This window comes from Chrysemys picta, chromosome 4, assembly GCF_011386835.1.
Source record: "Chrysemys picta bellii isolate R12L10 chromosome 4, ASM1138683v2, whole genome shotgun sequence".
Classification (NCBI taxonomy): Eukaryota; Metazoa; Chordata; order Testudines; family Emydidae; genus Chrysemys; species Chrysemys picta.
This window is the reverse complement of record NC_088794.1, coordinates 134,468,968-134,487,268: the sequence shown is the minus strand read 5'-3', so window position 1 is coordinate 134,487,268 and position 18,301 is coordinate 134,468,968. Positions and strand designations below refer to the sequence as shown.

Below are 18,301 nucleotides of genomic sequence, written 5' to 3'. Positions count from 1 at the left end.
TTCACAATCTGCAAATGTCGGTACAAATAACCACTGTAAGTTTACAAAACACACATAGATAATATACAGAGTACATAAGATGCAGATCATGTTACCTTCTACTTCACACTATACTTCTGCAAATGTTTTGCAATGCAGTTTATATCTGTTTAGATGCTAGATATGTTGCAAGCAACTGGAAAAGTTTCAATGATCTTCAATGTATATACTCTATATAAAATATTCAAAAATATATATGTGGATATATGTACATATATACACACATATACATACATAAAAAGAATGAACAGTGATACATAAGACATAACAGTGGGCAGTGCTACATCATTAATTATTTCTACAGTTGAGAGAGCAACTGTGTGTTTAAATTGTTGAATGCTTTCTTTTTTACACTGGCAGAATATTAAGGGCCTGATCGAAAGTCCTTTGATATTAATGGGAAAAGACTCTCATTGACTTCAATGGGACTTAAAACAGGTCTTAAGATATCAATGGGAAAGAAGGTTTATAGGAGTGTTGCACACGTACACAAAGATCTAGTTTCGTGGGTCACCGTGAGCTTCAAAATTATGACATTTAATTTGATAAATTCCGTTTTTCCGGTCAACAGCTTTTGAATTTTTAGTGTAAAACTGTCAGAATTCGCTGACACTCTCAGATGCATGGTATGAAAAGTAAGATATTGCAAATATGGAAATAACAGTGTTGAAACTATACTCAAGTTTTTTCTTACTTTGTGGTGACGTCTAGGATTTAAACTGTAATTTTTATTAATTCTATGCTGTGGTTTGACTATGCACCTATATGCACACACACATATATACATATGTATATATGAATGTACATAAAATAAACATTCTAAGTGGGCCCACCTATTTTTAATCATAGTGTATATAGTCACACACACAAACAGAAGAAATTAAACAAATTTAATTTGGGGAAAAAGTTAAATACTTCCATAGAACAGCTGAAATTACTAGACAGCTTGTGGAGAACAAAAAAAATGACTATTTTTCTCTTATTTCAAAGAAGAGAAAAGTTAAAGTTCTTCATGTAATTATGTCTTCTGATCTCAGACATCTGTAACTGGCTAACTGAAATCCAAAGATATCGCCAGTATGTGTATGTGCTTTTTATAATTTTACATATATAAAAATATATGCAAAAATGAACACCTGCTGCATAGTCTTAATCACTCATGCAACTGGATGAATGTTTCTTAACCAAGAGTAGAGACGTCCAGAACTTTCATGTCAAAATGTTAAGTTTTCTTATTGCAGACTTTCATCAATTGGGAAGTATAATTGTTATATACTGACCTGAAAAGTGCAGCCATAACGCTTAAAACTACAGGTACTTGGGGCATTAATACATTCTGACAAATGTGCATTCAACTGCAATAGGAAAAAAATGTGAGTTTTGGCAGAAAACGTTTGCATGATAATGCTCAGAACATATAAAGGGCACAGATTATCAGATTTGTATTGTGTGCCATTTGTAAAACATACAGTACATGTGTGTATATTATCTCCACTCTGACTCAGAGTGCATAAACTGTATATACACATGTAACCACACGTACATGCCAATACAATATACAGAGAGACACATTTAATATACAGTGAAACCTCCACTGAAGACCATTCCTATAGGCAATCCCATTTAAAAACAAAACAAAAACAAAAACAAAAAACACTTTAAAGAAACCCAAGGCTTTCCATACATTTTTATTTGATTTTTAATTAAAGGTCAATCTTTACTTGACAAATGATTTTTGCTGCTGTTGGGTAGTCACTCAAGACCAGTTTCACTGTAGTAACATACGACTTTTCTAACTCTAGTTTCATTATGAACAGATTGTCAAAACGTGACATGCAATTCTCAATATCAGAATTTAAAATAAAACAAAACTAAACAATGAAGACTGTAAACAAATACTGCATGAAACAGACAAATACTTTATATCAGGGTGTAGCTGAGTCACATTTATAATGCAGTACACAGGATTCAATGTTCTAAAGTAGGAAAAGACCTGTATTTTGCACAGATCCAATATTCTGAATGATGATAAACATAGAAAATAATTTGTCCTTTAAAATAAAATCACAGAAGTATATACGAAGAGCCATAATGAAATGCAGCCATTTTTAGGGGACACGGCAGCAGACAGATGCAAACTGCCTAAGAGCTGGAATGAAGGGCCATTTTGTAAAGGACACCATGACAAACCTCACCTCTTCTGACAAGTGCCTTAAGACCTTTATTTCCATACAGAGCAGAGAGGACCTAGGGGCCAGATCCTCACCTGGTGTAAACTCTTATACCTCCACTGAGTTCAAGATATTTAAAAAGACCCACACACAGTAAGCCCTCTGGTACTCAATTCATCCACCTCCAGAAAAAGGCCTGAACGGATCCTGCCTGCTTATGAAACTGTGGTGCTAAAGAAACAAGGTTTTTCCAATCTAATTTTGAAATGTTTAACTCATCCCTCTCTGGCATATGCAACATCTACTTTGTTTTAAACACTTACTGTAGAAATTCACAATGAAAATTCAAAAGAAACATTTCAGAAAAAAAAATTAAAATCAAATAAGAAAAAGTACATGTGCTATACGAGATTTAAATGGGGGCACTGATTCTTCAACTTCCTCAAAACTAAGGATTGTGCCAACCAGTAACCATTTACACGTATTAAGAGTTGCTGTATTTCTATAATAAAATATCATGTTCACTTTTTGTACACTATTTGTACACTATTGAGAATGGCACAACACAATTTTCCCAAACTGTTAGGCAGCCATTTGCCTATATCACCTTCGAATGGCTGTCCTTAGTTACCCAACTGGGCTTCAGATTCATTTTCTTAACATCAGAAAAAAATGAAATAACAATCAACAAAATGCTGCAGGGATAAGATGGCAGCTGGTTAAAGTCCAACCCTACCAACAATTTTTAGAATCCAATACTGCCAACCCTTATCATCAAGCCTCGTGCTTATTGATATGAGTTGACCTATTGTTTTTAATGGGACAATTCACAGCAGTAAGGACTAAGCACTTCATTCTTAAGTCCCTCACTACTCAGGACAGCATTTAAGCATTTCTTATTGACTTCAGTAGGATTTAAGAACATGTATAAGTGTTATTATGAAAAGGAGTGCTTTCCTGAATCAGGATCTCAGTTGGTAAATATATACTGGCAGAAATGAGCCCCAAAGGTGGCCCTCCACTTATGTTATTAGACAGATGCCTAGATCATCTTCTCAAGAGCATAATGTTTATGCACAAGTATGCACAAGGCCTACTATACATTTTAGATTGCACATTCCTTGGGACAGATACAGTTAGAAAGTGCCTAGCACACTTTGGGCACTAAATATGATTATTCACTTATTGTAACACTAAAATGATGTATTCCTATATCAGGAAAACATAACCCAAAAAAATCTAATGGAGTATCAGTGAAAAAGGATACCTCAAAAAATGAGTTTAAAAAAATGAATATTTTAAGGAGTGCTGGAGACAAATACGTGCTCCCCATTCTAGATCATACAAAAGGATTTATTTTTAGAAAAATATGCACATCGGCCTTTACAGATACTACTAACGGATCAAATAAAGGAATACATTCAGACACCACAAGATACAAATGAAATTTATCGGCTCAAAATATTAACTGAATTTTCTACATATGTTAGAAGCTTTAGTAGCTTGTTGCACCTGATCACAAGAAATGCCATACTGGAACAGACCAAAGGTCCATCTATACCAGTATCCATTCTCTAACCGTGACCAGTACTGGAGGCTTCATGGGAAGGTTCCAACCTCCCATGATGCAACTAGCAAACATCAACAGGAAATTTCTTCTTTATCTCAGTTATGGATAAGTTTTATCCCAATCGTGTGAAATACAGACACTAAATATTAAATCCTTTCTTGAATAAGATTAAACTATTTACTTAACATTTATCCTGCGGCAGTGAGTTTCACAGTGTTTCCTTTTAAACGATTTAAACTTGGTGCCTATTAATTTCATCAAAAGTGCCCTCTTATCCTTGTATTGAGTAAGCATTTAGCTGATTAAGCATCAGCTAAATCGGTTTAACTGAAATATTTCTAAAGCATCTATACCAGCATGATATCCAAGTGTCAGGCCCTTCATTCTCCTTCTTTGCAAATTTAACAGTCCTAACAATATTTTTAATCTCTCGCATGGACCAACTCCACACAACAGCTGTTCAGTATCTGCTATAATCTTTTCTGAGATGAGGAGACAAAAATCAAAACAGCATTTAAGGTCAGGATGTACCTCTGGCTTGTATGCCATATGAGACAGCTCTAATGTCAGTATATGCTACTATATTTTAGATTTCTCATTCTATTTGAATATTGAGACTTGAAGAATACACGCTGCCTAACACTATCCAAAGGTTCTGCTCTACTGGCCTCGATAAGTGCTTCTAACTCAGTTTTCATTGAGAGAGAAAGCAGGAAAGATAAAAGCTAATCTTTTTTGACACGCCATGTGTAATAAATACAGAAAATTAAGAAAGTAATTTCTGAAAGATAATTTCCTAAGAAATCACTAAAAAAATTATTAAAAAATTATCACACTTAACTGTAGTGGTAGATAAGCCTTTTCTTTAGATCTCACATGGTAATAAGGAAATGGCTTCTGGCAAAATTCTTGCGAGATCTTACTAATAAAAGTTCTAAGCTGAACGCTGTTGAATAGGGATTTATTTAATATTTCAGCACAACTCTGGGCATGACTTCTTACCTCACTCCTCAAGAGTGATGTAACACTGCATTTATGAGGACATGAAACCGCGACAGAGGGGCAGTCTGTATCTTCATGTTTCTAAAAGAAAAAAGAAAAAAAAGCAAATTACAATTTATACTTTATCTATATTTAAAATTACAAACCATTTTATAAAACAGGACTTGCCTGAAAAAAGAAGTAACTTACCATGCTATAATTAAATATATATATTTACATGGTGCTATACAGTGTGCAGTACAGTTAACATTGCAACATTTGTATTTGTACAATGTTTGGAAGGAACAAACACAGATGTTACACTTTCAGTTGATATGTATTTCTCAACGGTTTTTGATTCAGAAAAATAAGGGATTTATCATATTTTCCTATGGAAAGAAGAGCAGTTTCCATCATCCTTTATCAATGAAACCTCAATAAAATCTAAGTTCTCTACCCATGAACCATGTAGGTGAGTGCGCATTATTGGAAGAGAGAATAATTGCCAAGATGATATTCCTTCCAATACCACCATACAGTGCATTGGAAAGCTCTTCAGATATTTATGCTTCTGAATGGCAGAGAACCCTGTAAATCCATCTACTCGTATTCACTCTTTTGACCATCCTTTAATTTTGAGTCTCTTTACCATTTGATACAGAATTCTTGCACTATACATCAAAATACTGAAGCTTATTTAAAGCTTCTTTTGATCAAACCACAGTGCATTGTGTGTGTTCATCTCCTACTTTACATCCATTTCTCACTATGTCAGACAGGTCTAGAAGACTAAGGGATAGACTGAAAGTTTACTCTTAGCCCACAGTAGAGGGCACCATGTAAATCACTGACAATTCTCTCAGGTTCCCACCTTGCTTCAGGTGGTGAGTAATCCGCTATTGGTTCATGGCCCAAATCCATGCTCCCTGAAATTAATGGGAGTCTTTCCAATGTCTTCAACACACATTTGATTTTGGTCCCTATTCCAGGAATAGAATACTACTACTTCTATTTTGATCAGCAGAACTCATTCTTCGCCCCTGGGCACCCACTCTCCAGGGAGGCTGCTCTCAACTCTTCCATATGATGTGAGATGCAGGTTGCACATAATCTTGACTTACATTAGGCTAGGATAACAAGGTTTTCAGAATAGCAAAGGCAGCACGCAAACCCATTTTATAGCAATTTTAAAAATTCTCTTTTTCTGTAGAATACTTTGATGCTTTAATAATAAAATACAATTTTCACTTCTATTTTTGCTTTGAAGAAGAAGCAATTTTGTCTGCCAGAAAGACACAGTGGACTGTAGAACATGTTGTACTGTACCAAAAGCTTTTTGTTTGCTTCAAATAAAATAAAATAAAATTGTGTTTAGAAATGAATTCACCTAGGGAGATAAAGCATTGCAGTATAGACTAGACAAATACTTGCAATTAAAATTTAAAAAAGCACAAGTCCATATGACTATCTAAATAGTCTGTCAGCCGCAAAGGGGATTTCCTACGCTGCAGGGCAGGCAGATTCTATGAAGACGAGAACCGTACATGAAACAAGAAAAATTATTTTTGTTTCCATTTGCATACCTTTGGTTTTTTCTTTGTACAGTCTCGAAAAAATGTTTGTACTGCTTTTCATTTTCTGTTCAAGTCCCTGAAATGCCTGCCTGACTCATTAATGTGCTTATAAACCTGATGGTCTGCACAGGCCAACAGAGATGAACTTAAGCTCAGGGTGAGCAGATGGATTGCACAAAGCAAATCTCTCTTTCATCTAACTGAGTGGTCTGGTTACAACCCGACTAAGTCTTGGTACTCAAGTATAGTCAGGTAATGTTCCAAAATAAACCCAAATTTATCAGCATTTGTATAATCTCACAGACTACATTCTTCCAGGCTTTTAAAACAATGTCGGCACAAAGATATTTACTGCTTGATCAGTGGCTGATCTCTGCTCCTCCAGGATTTTAACGCTGTGGCTATTGTTGCGCTCCTGAAACACCAAAACCACCACGACTGGAAGCTGGTCCTACATAGCAAACTATTAGTTTCATTAATATTTTGAATATAAGAACACCTAACACTTTTGATTTGCTGAACTCCTACAACAAGCAGGCATTGGTTTAATTCTACAAAGGTTTCTGCTCTCCCCCTTTTTATGCTTCAGTGCTTCATTTTAATCACAATTTTCAACAGAACTGAGATGTTTTTGCATTCCCCTCCACTAGTCACAGAGCATTTGCTTGCCATCTATAACACCACTTGCTACATCCGAACACTCTTGTCATTTTTCTTTAACCTTACAGATCCTTTCAATTCTGCAGGATAAGCTCTTAAAACTTTAATTTGAGATCTATAGATTGTTAAAATAAAATGTTGGATGAAAAGCAAGGGAAGGTTTTTCCTATCTGTGCAATTAGCCTGCTCCTACCATCTGTAATCAGACAAATTGGAAACTAATCCTTAGTGACCATAGGCTCTCATGGGGACAAGACACTTCTTGGGGATACCCCAATGTCCAGGTCAGTAGCAGCTGGTACAGGTATAGGAAGGACTGTACTTACCAACTTGCTCTTGTTAAGAAATTTATAAAGAAGCAAAATACGAAAAGGACTGGCTAACACCTCAGATTTTTACTACATGTAAAATTAGACATCTCAGTATACAACTCAATTTAGTATGAAGTGCATTCCCTTTGTGGACCCTGAAAAAATACTATGGTCTCTGATGAAGTTACACTTTTTAGAATGCTCTCATTTTATCAAGTTTTGGGGAAAATACTTGCTCAATTTTTTTTCCTCGCCCCCAGAATTACAGAAAACAGTATATGTAAATCAAAAATAACTGCTGGTCTTGTTAAAGATAGGAATTAAAATATAAAAATACAACTCTTGAAAGATTGAAGTCTAATAACATAATTATAGACAAAAATGCATAACTAAGTTGTTTCAGGAAATGCAGCAAGAGAAGCTGAGAAACTTCTGCTTCTGTTATTCAAATCTCACTGTCATAAGACTAGACCTTTTAATTTTTCTGCTCCCTGAATAAAAAAAAAAAAAGATATTCAGGAACCCAGGCTGCATTCTATATGAACATATTTAAAGAATCACTAAAGATTTACTCTACAGACAGAATATTTAACCCCTAAAAATTAAGTGCAGAACGGCTTTAGACATCTCAATTTGACTATATCCCCAACAACTCCAACCTACAGATAGCAGACTTTCAAGTTTTCCTTTAACAGACAGTTTTGAGAGCTGAGTGAACAGAAGGAATGATCAGCTATATAAAAATAAGTATAACCAAAACTGTAGCACTGTTGTAACCTCTCTCTCCCTAGTTACAATGATGTACTTAAGTTATCTTATCTTTGTTAACTTTTTAAAAAAAACAATCGAATCAGTAAAAAGAACAGGAGTACTTGTGGCACCTAAGAAACTAACAAATTTATTTGAGCATAAGCTTTCGTGGGCTATAGCCCACTTCATCGGATGCATAGACTGGAACACACGGAAAGAAGATATTTATACATATAGAGAACATGAAAAGGTGGAAGTAGCCATCCCAACTGTAAGAGGCCAATCAATTGAGATATCTTCTTTGTGTGTGTTCCATTCTATGCATCCGATGAAGTGGGCTGTAGCCCACAAAAGCTTATGTTCAAATAAATTTGTTAGTCTCTAAGGTGCCACAAGTACTCCTGTTCTTTTTGAGGATACAGACTAACACGGCTGCTACTCTGAAATCGAATCAGCATATCTGAATAAAAGGAGTATTTTAGAAAGTCATCCACTGGTTCATATCACTTACTAAATCTGGACTAACATGGGAGAAAGGCATCAGAATCTCTCTATCGTGTAGACTGTATATGACATCTGCCTTTCTCCCATATTTTATTTATATATTTGCCTCTGTATAGTAATGCCTACAGGGTTAGAGGCTAATATGCCTCTATACAAATCATATTAAATAAATCACCAATGCCTCCTGTTAACCCACATATATTTGCTTTGTATTTTCAAAAATACACCCTTGTGAGCTTTGTCCCCATCTAACAGTAATAGCTAAAAACAATTACTAGAAAGTGGAAAGTTCTAGCCATTCTCTAAGAGGTCCAGGGAGTTGTAGACATGGAAACATTGCACAAATATATAAAAAATAAATACAGTGAATATATATCAGAGTGGGCTCAATATCATAAGATGCAGTGTGTGATAACATACAAAGCCAAGCCACAGAACCTCCACAAATTCTGCCACGCATGACCAGAATGGTAGCCCCAATCTCTAGCCTATAGTTCTGTCCCACTTATAACACACTGCTTACCAGACACCCTACTCTTGGACCAAAAATAATAATAATGCTTTCTAAATATGATCGCATATGGTACATGATATGCAGAGACAGTAAGTATTATTGAATTTGATGTCATGTTCATTTTCTTCCTTGCCAGTTTATACAAGAGTATCTAATTCCCTGCCACAACTGCAAAGGTGACGTAAAGCTGTTTTGGATGAGACAGCACCCAAACAAAGGAAAAATGATAATGTGCTATTCCTTTGAAACACATACTCCTGCTTGATGGTATATTGTTAGGATGGTAGATTTGCACAATATACCAATTTAAATAGGATGGAATAGAAAAATGTATGCCAAAAAATTACTTCAGTATTGCAGTTGTTTCCTGCATCATGTGAAAAATGTACTTTAAAAAACAACAAAACAACAACAAAAAACTTGGTTCTTTCTATTTCTGGCATTCAAATGTTTCCTGTTCAATTTAATTTATACTTGGGTTGTAACAACTTCCTCGACAGCAAGTATATCTTGACAGTTAGAATATTTTACTTTTGAATTCAAAAGTGCTGAAGCAAATTTTGCCTTATTTAAGACTGAAAGCCCAATACCTCGGATGGTTGCTGAAAAAGAAGCATGTGAAAATTGGTCATTCTACATTACATGTAAGATCTGATTTTAGTGATGGAAGAAAACACTGCACCTGTAATGTAATCATTGGGACTTGGCTTTTACAGTATTTACATGTAGTTTCCCGATATTTACAGGTCTTTTCTACATGGTCTGGCAAGTCCTTCCGCAATATTTTCTCTCTGCAATCAGCACGGTGGCATGAAAGTTCTTCGAACTGACAGTCATTTCTCAAATGCATCTGTAAGATAAAACAATCAAGTTAATGACATTTTACATGTTTCTTCTTATCATACCCATGAAAGATAACTCTCCCAAAATAAACTCAGGACCAGAGTCTAATCTTAGATGTGCACCATGTTGTACCTCAGAACATCTGCTAAGGCTGTTGTGCATGACTACACAGTAATGGATTTACTGAGATACATACTTCTGAAGTTAGAATCTGACTCTCAGACGACTGCTATATTATGTCTTGAAGAGCCAAAATTTCAGATTATCTTAGATATTCAGAAGTACCAGAAGCGTCACAATTTCAAGTGTAAGTGGAAAAACCTTCATATTAGAGGCCCAAAACTGGTAACAATGAAATATCAAAAAGGAATTCAAACTAAAAAAGAAAGTATGTGAAATAGCAAAAAAAATAGCGCAGTGAAAAACCACTTACATATCAGCCTTCCCGATCTGCAAAGCAACTGCATGTTACAGGTTTTCCAAATGAGCATCTAAGATTTGTTCTTAAAGTCTAAACTTTATAGCCAAAAACTTTTCCAAATGGAGAGTCTAAAGTTTAGGCACCTAAATAAGTAGCCTGATTTTCATAGATACTAAGAACACAGGACTCCTACTGAAGGATTTTTAGGCACCCCAAACCGAAAATTTTGGCTATGACTAAGATTCTTTATGGATCAATTAAAAGTCAATCAATTAGAGTTTCAAAAAAACTATTTATGATCACTTCTATAAACAGTCAGATTAGCTCACATCACTGATTAATCAGGAAGTAGGTGGATTAAAATTGAATTCTGTAGATTTTCCCATTCTTTAATTTGAAAGAAAGCTTGTGATGGCATCACAGTACTTACCAGTAATTGTGCCAATGTTAGTAGTTCATTGCAGCCTTTGTTTTCATTTCTGCAATATATCTGAAGGGCAAGAAGCTCTCTCCTACAGCAGTTATCCTTAAATACCTGAAATTTGGAGTCACTTTGTTTTAGAGATTTAAAAATAGTTGAAGAACATAACTTCAAATAAAGTAAAAATACTTTTTAAAACAATCCCAAAATAGCAATATTAGTTCATTCAGGCTTTGAGTGCAGGGAGCTGACTGACACTGGAAACCAGAAAAAAAAATCCACACAATTCACAGACTGAGAGGCAGCCTAACAAAGAAAAAACAAATAGGGCCTGCCTCTTTTTTTATTATTATTCTGTCTGGCATATGAAGAGGACTGAAAGCCTTCCCACACTTCCACTTTTTGAATTTTAAATATTTTTCTGATTGTTTCTCACATTGGACCAATTTCTGTTGGTGAGAGAGACAAGAGCTCTGTGTAAGCTCGAAAGCTTGTTTCTCTCACCTACAGAAGTCACTCGTGGCTGGGGGAAAGACTAGGGGTAAAACAAAGTTTCGCAAATGAGGAAAGAACAGAGTGATTAACACAGAATAAAAAAGAGCATCCTATATGTAGTAACAAAGCATACATCAGAGCACAGCATGCCCAGCAATAAAAATAGATATACCAAGACAGCGAGTAAATAGTTCCCAGTTAGAAAGACCACAAAGGATTGAACTGAGTTGTAGAAAACTGAAGAGAGAGAACAGCAATAATCAGACAGGTACTTATCTATTTAGATATTTATATGTTCCTAAACCATAGTATCCAAGTAAACACTATTCTTTTTCTTCCTTCCTATTCTATTGAAGATATAGCTTCATTAGTGTGTCCATATATAGAACATATGAGTACATGGGCTTTGTTAAAGAGAGGACTTTTGCATTTAGTTCTTAACCCAGCGATGTCAGTGGTCTTTCCTATCTTTTACAGGTATGAGTTCCACAGCTTAGGCTGGCTCCTGTGAAAGGTCAGTATCTTGCAAGCCTCTACTTATTGGGCAACAGTTTCATTCCCAGTGGAACACAGCTGTTGTTTGGGGTTGTGGAGGGAGAGGTGACATCTCAGCTATCAGGAACAATTCCATCAAGGGCTTGGAACATCAATACAGAGACAGTGAAGTGAACTCTGTATTCACTTGGAAGACAGGGCAGAAAGAAAACAGCAGAGTAACATGCTCCCAGCAATCTGAATTAATACAAGAGGTTGCTACACTGTATGCTATGGATACTATTTTTAAAAAAGAAAAGAAAACTGGGTGTGGCTTCATTCCTAGATACAAGTTGCAATACAGCAGGTCTGGAGATCATGAATACATGGATAATTATGGTTAGTTCTGCGTCCAATAGGAAAGAGTACAATCTTTTAGTCAGTTGCAGTTTGCCAACACCTCTGGCTACTTTACTGGGAAAGCAAGCTTATAATGCTGTCAGTACTGCAGAGAGAACATACAATAGTAGAACTTCAGAGTTACCAGAATTATGAACTGACCGGTCAATCACACCCCTTATTTGGAACTGGAAGTATGCAATCAAGCAGCAGCAGAGAGAAGACCAGACCAAAAAAAAAAAAAGAAAGAAAGAAAATACAGTACAGTGCTCTGTTAAATGTAAACTACTAAAAATATAAAGGGAAAGCTGCATTTTTCTTCTGCATAGTAAAGTTTCAAAGCTGCATTGAGTCAATGTTCAGTTGTAAACTTTTGAAAGAGCAACCATAATGTTTTGTTCAGAGTTCTGAACATTTCAGGGTTATGAACAACCTCCATTCCCGAGGTGTTTGTAACTTTGACGTTCTACTGTAGTTGCATGAGAATTATTTCGCCTACTGCAACAGTAATAAAATTAAAGCAAAATTCGGATCACAGAATCTTCACTGCGATAGGGAGATGAAGCAAAAAGATTTTTGTATGCTTTTCGGACACCGGGTTAAGTTTAATGAGCTGGCACTTTTTCCTCACACAAATCTATGTAACATGGATTTTTGTAATTTTTTTCCAAAATAATTCATAAACAATTTAAAGAGGCTGTAGTTTTGCATATCATAATAAAGATAATGGAAAGAGATTTTTGAATAATTTTACAAGATGTTTCGACAGTTCTGTAAAACCTTTGGGCCGTTCCATTTTGTGAAAGCAGAAGTTCGTGTGGAATTTCAGTTTTACAGAAAATAGTCATGACTTCCACAGTAAGTCTGGTATGTGTTCAATAATCCACGTTCTCCTTAGTTTCCTCCCCCTGTGCTGGTAGGAAAAGTTGAAGGTACCAGCATATGTAGCCAGGTTTCCCAGCATATATAGCCAGGTGTCTGTCTGTCTGGGGTTTTTTAGGTGGAAGAGGTAAGGGGGAATGTTACCTTAAGGTGATGACCTGGCTGGACATTTTTATTATTATTATAAATTATCTGCTTGATAGCAGCAACTAGGAACCCCAGCACGGCAACCACATCAGAGCTCCATTGTGCTTGGCACTGTTCGGAGAAGTAACAACAGATGACAATCCCTGCCCCAGACACCTCATAATCTCTATGGTACACAAAACAAAATGACTGTAGGGATGAGGTAACAAGATGAACTGAGTCTTGCACAAAAGCTATTTTTAAAATAAAAAATAAAAATCTGATTTAACTTATAGATACAGGAAATTGGATATAGAGGTCATTAAATGGGAGGAATGCCACTGCAGAAGACCTAAACCTAAGTGCAACAGATGTGTTTCTACTAAGGGGTCGCAGTGATAGGAAGATACCCTGTATAGCTAGCTACACTGTCTACAACACAGCACTCTGCAGAGCTCTCTGCATCCTGGAAGAGAACAATTTTGTGAAAAGGCTACGGAGAGACTGATATATCCAACATCTCTCTCTTGAGAGTAAGGGAGTACCTACATCAGCATAGAACTCATCTCAAAGCTTTGATAATCAAGGTGTCGGAACTGAATAAACGGTAATTACTATTCAAAAAGAACTTTCTTTTACACTGATGAAAAATTACGTAGTCAATAACCTGTTTAAAGTGTGGGTGAAAAAATGGAAAAAAGGATCTCAATGAAATAACCTGTGCACATAAAGCAGTGGTCTCCAACCTTTTTACGCACAAGATCACTTTTTGAATTTAAGATCAATCCAGGATCTACCCCGCCCCTTTCCCCAAAGCGCCATCCCATTCACTCCATTCCCCGCTCCCTCTGTCATTCGCTATCCCCCACCCTCACTCACTTTCACCAGGCTGGGGCAGGGGTGCGGGAGGGAGTGTAGGCTCTGGGCTAGGGCCGAGGGGTTCAGAGTGTGGGAGGGGCTCTTGGCTGAACCTGGGGCAGGGGGTTGGAGTGCAGGAATGAGGGGGGTACGTTCGGGGAGGAAGTTTGGGTGCAGGGGCCATTTGGTCACACTGCACCTAATCTCATAGAATCCACTGGACATTTCATGAGTTTTACTTTTTACTTGAGTCATTTGTGGTTTACAGATCCAAAATCCTTCAGAGATTGTCATAAATCAGTGTAACATTCTCAATTGTGGGGTATGCATTGGTTGAGCCTGGGGCAGGGGGTGGGGTGCAAGTTCTGGGAGGGAGTTTGGGTGCAGGAGGGGACACCAGGCTAGGGCAGAGTGTTGGGGTGCAAAAGGGGGTGAGGGGTGTGGGCTCTGGGAGGGAGTTTGGGTGCAAGAGGGAACTCCGAGCTGTGGCAGAGTGTTGGCGTGCAGGAGGGGGTGAGGGGTGTGGGAAGGAGTTTGGATGCAGGAGGGGGCTCTGGGCTGGGGCAGGGGAGGGGGTGCGAGGTGCAGGCTCTGGCCGGGAGATGCTTACCACAGACAACTCCTGGTAGGTGGTGCAGCGGGGCTCAGGCAGGCTTCCTGCCTGCTTTGGCCCCATGCTGCTCCCAGAAGCACCCCCAGGGCGGGGTGCGGGGGAGGTGGCTCTGTGTGTTGTCCCCGCCCCCAGCACCATCCCTGCAGCTCGGTTCCCAGCCAATAAGAGCTGCAGGGGCAGTGCTTGTGAGCGCGGGCAGCACATGGAGACCCGCTGCCCCCTCCCCTCCAGGGGCTGCAGAGACATGCCAGCAGCCAGTCACTTCTGGGAGCGGTGTGGGGCCACGGCGGGCCTGAGCCCCGCTGCGCCAGACCAAGATCAGCTCCTCGACTGATTCACCTGGAGTGGCACTCGGGTGAGCTCGGAGGAACTCGGGGCCATTCGGTCAGGATCGGAGACGACTTTTAGCTGCCTGGAGATCGTGATCGAATGGCAGAGGCTCCAGGATCGACCAGCATAAAGGCTTCCAATCCTGTATGGTTACTACTTTAGCATGATGTAAGACATACGAGGCTCAAGTTGTACAATAAATTTTTTTCCCCAAGACAGCATTATAGCGCTTTAAAAAAAAAAAAAGATTTCTGCAAAGTAGAAAAAACACATTTTAAATAAATCATAGCAATTGAATATTAGGAATAAGAGACTATTTTAACAACAATACCTTATCTTTAACTATGTTCTCTTGACACGCTGTACATTTTGGATTAGAAGAACTGGAGAGAAAAAACAGACAAATTATTTTCTATCCCACTTTGAATTTTCTGTATTTATCAGGTTTTAGATTGGTGCTAGTAAATCAAAGGCGTCTTGTTTAATTATAATTGCTCAAAGTATTTAAAAATATTAATGATTAAGAAAGTATAGCTCAATGAAAGTTAGTATAGAATCAAATGGAACAAATACTGCTAACATTAAAGAAAACAAAATATAAAATAATCCTTTAAGAGAATTTGAAAACTGAGTAAATAGTTGAATTCAACTTCCACTTACAATGGAATTCTTTTTTAACTATTAAAAAAACTGTATTTAATAGCAGCATAAAATGAAGTACAGACTTCCTTTGCCAGGATTTTTCTTCTTTCTTGTTGTGATAGTCCTGAATATAGTCATTTTAAACATCTACTTATTTCTTCATAAGATACAAAGATCAATTTAGATGCGTTTATACACCATAAAGTATGGGAACAATATGAACAGCCATAATGGATGAAACCATTGGTCCATTCAGCCTGGGGGATTGTACCTGGCATTCCAAAGGAAGGAAAAAAGAAAACAACCACCACCATAATGCTTCCAGCCAATTGTTCAATGCTTTACATGGAAAAAATAACATCCATTCTTAACTTCTACAGCAGGGCTTTGGGCTGTGCTCCGGCTCCGCTCCCGCTCCAGGCAAAAACCTGCAGCTCCACTGCTCCGGAGCTGCTCCGCGCTCCAGCTCCGGGCTCCGCTCCAAAGCCCTGTTTTACAGCACGCCTGATCCAGCAGCTCTGGTTACCTCTCAGTATTTCAGCATGCATAGACAAAACGATTATTAGTGTCTATTACATACCTAGCTCTTTTTAAAAAGCCAGGCATAATTTGACTCAATCTCCTATGTCAGTAAATTCTACAGCATGATTATATAGGCCATGAAATATTATTTAAAGGAAACCTAAATTTACCTCACACCCCTCCCCCCGCGCACACACACACACACACACTTCTCCCAGTAATTTTCCCTCGATTATTAATCCCTATTCCATCCCTTATTTGTACAGTTGCTTTATTTGTGCTTGGATTGTAATCTCTTGTAGAACAGGTAAATTATTCTATTTTTATAAAGTGACTTGTACAGTATAAATAAGTTATTGCTGTTAATAATATTATGGGTCGCTAAAGGAATGACTGATCAACTGTTGCTGTCATTCAGGTTGAATATTCCAATCAAATCCCACCCCATCCCAATTAACTAATCCTACTCCTTGTAATTGCACATGGTATGTAAATCTCAACATGCTTCTGAGTATCTTCATTGCCTCACAGCTTCAATATCGTCAATATTTTTCTTAAGGCGAGGTGAACAAAATTGGAGACGGTATTCCACATGAGGGTATATACGGTGTGATACAAGGTCATCATTTTCTAGCTTTTATTGAATGCACTCAAGCATCCTATTTGCTCTTTTAAACTACTGCTGCATACTGAGCAGATAGCTTCACTGAAGTTTCTCCTCAGATGACCCTGAGAGTGCACAGCTCACTAGCATATAATCAGTGTGTACTTAACTGTATGTTGACAGTGGATGTGAAATATTTGTAACTAATATCTGTTATTAACCACAGACGACTGCTTCCTAAAAATGTATATTCAGAAAAATTACTAGATTTCTTAGCACAAACAGCAATTTATCAGAAAATAATATATGTATCACAACAACTCTTTTTCCTATTATAAATTTGATGCACTGAATAGGAGAGAGAAAAGGATTTGTTACTTAAATGTATCTAACTCCATTAGCCCTGCACACTCAACCTCTGAAACAAGGCTATATTTCCACAATGAAATATAGTCTGTTGCATACACCGAGCCAGAATAGTTATGGGGAATAAGTAGAGGGAAGAAAACTCCCAAATTCTATTTCTGCTCCATTCCTGGTGAAGGGGGTGGCCTGGGGCAACTCACTTCTTTCCTCTGCTGCAAGTTTCCCATCAATAAAAAGAGGATATTACTAAATATCTACCCCACAGGTATGCTGCTCGGATTAAAGTTTGTGCAATATTTTGAACATGCTAAGTGCTATGCATTTATCGTTATTTCAAAACTCGAACTAACGTGTACCGAATACCATCAGCAGCAACGTATCAGAGATGAGATGCAAATGAAACATATTTAAATTGTCAGGTATTACTAAAAAGCTAGATTTTTACTTTTAAAAATAACAGCTGCATTTTTATTCTCATGTTACCATGAATAGTTGCATAACTCAGCATTCTTATGAAAAAATAAACTATTAAATTAATTTGTTATTTTGCACTCTATCTCAGGCCCTATAATCTTTAAATTGCTAAAAAAAATTTACATGCAAGACAAGATGGAAAAATAAGACATTTGTTTAACCTGAATTTTCAATCGTATTAACATTTTTAACACAGTAAGAAACACGTACCTTAACAATGCATTAATGCAGGTTTCACAGAATCTGTGGCCACATTCCGTCTGTTTAGGATTGCACAATATGAGATGACACTTTTCACATTTATATTTGTCCTCCACTGTGTTTACAAATCTCTCTTTGTAACCGCCTTGTTCTGGAACATAAATTGATCCTGGAGTGTGATCAGGGTTCGCCCTTTGTTGTACCATTTCTACAGACACAGGGGGTTCTGTCTTTTTACTGGTGTCCATATTGTAATAGGTAATTTCTGTGAAAGAAAAAAAAAGCATAAGGCATAGCGCTCTACAGCTCTAACAATAACTCATCAGTGTATATAGGCATACACATACTTTCATCTTTCTACAAACATTTGTAATAGCTGTAAAAAAATGATTAGTTTCTCTATACACATTTACATACACAAATATAAAAATGCAGGTGCACATATGAACATAGATAGGCAAAGTTAGCATATTTGCATAAAATATTAAAATGTGGTAAATTTGTAAAAATATTGTTCCTTTTTCAAGGGCTCTAAAAGGCTAAGAGCCAAATACTG

At 37.2% G+C, this 18,301-nt stretch overlaps 1 protein-coding gene across 10 annotated transcripts in view; it reads right to left on the bottom strand.

Moving 5' to 3' along the window:
* Window positions 1–18,301, bottom strand: part of TRAF3 (TNF receptor associated factor 3) — a 101,192-nt gene that overhangs the window by 31,428 nt on the left and 51,463 nt on the right. For 7 of the 10 annotated variants that reach the window (XM_065593645.1, XM_042858181.2, XM_024105128.3 and 4 more), the window contains 6 exons: window positions 17,755–18,010; window positions 15,268–15,319; window positions 10,769–10,873; window positions 9,757–9,924; window positions 4,783–4,863; window positions 1,320–1,394 (listed from right to left, as the gene is read on the bottom strand). In XM_065593645.1, coding sequence (XP_065449717.1) covers window positions 1,320–1,394; window positions 4,783–4,863; window positions 9,757–9,924; window positions 10,769–10,873; window positions 15,268–15,319; window positions 17,755–17,993 — 720 coding nt within the window. In that variant the 5' untranslated portion in view covers window positions 17,994–18,010. The remainder of the gene's footprint in view (window positions 1–1,319; window positions 1,395–4,782; window positions 4,864–9,756; window positions 9,925–10,768; window positions 10,874–15,267; window positions 15,320–17,754; window positions 18,011–18,301) is intronic. The other 3 variants (XM_065593649.1, XM_065593648.1, XM_065593650.1) reach the window with 1 other exon arrangement.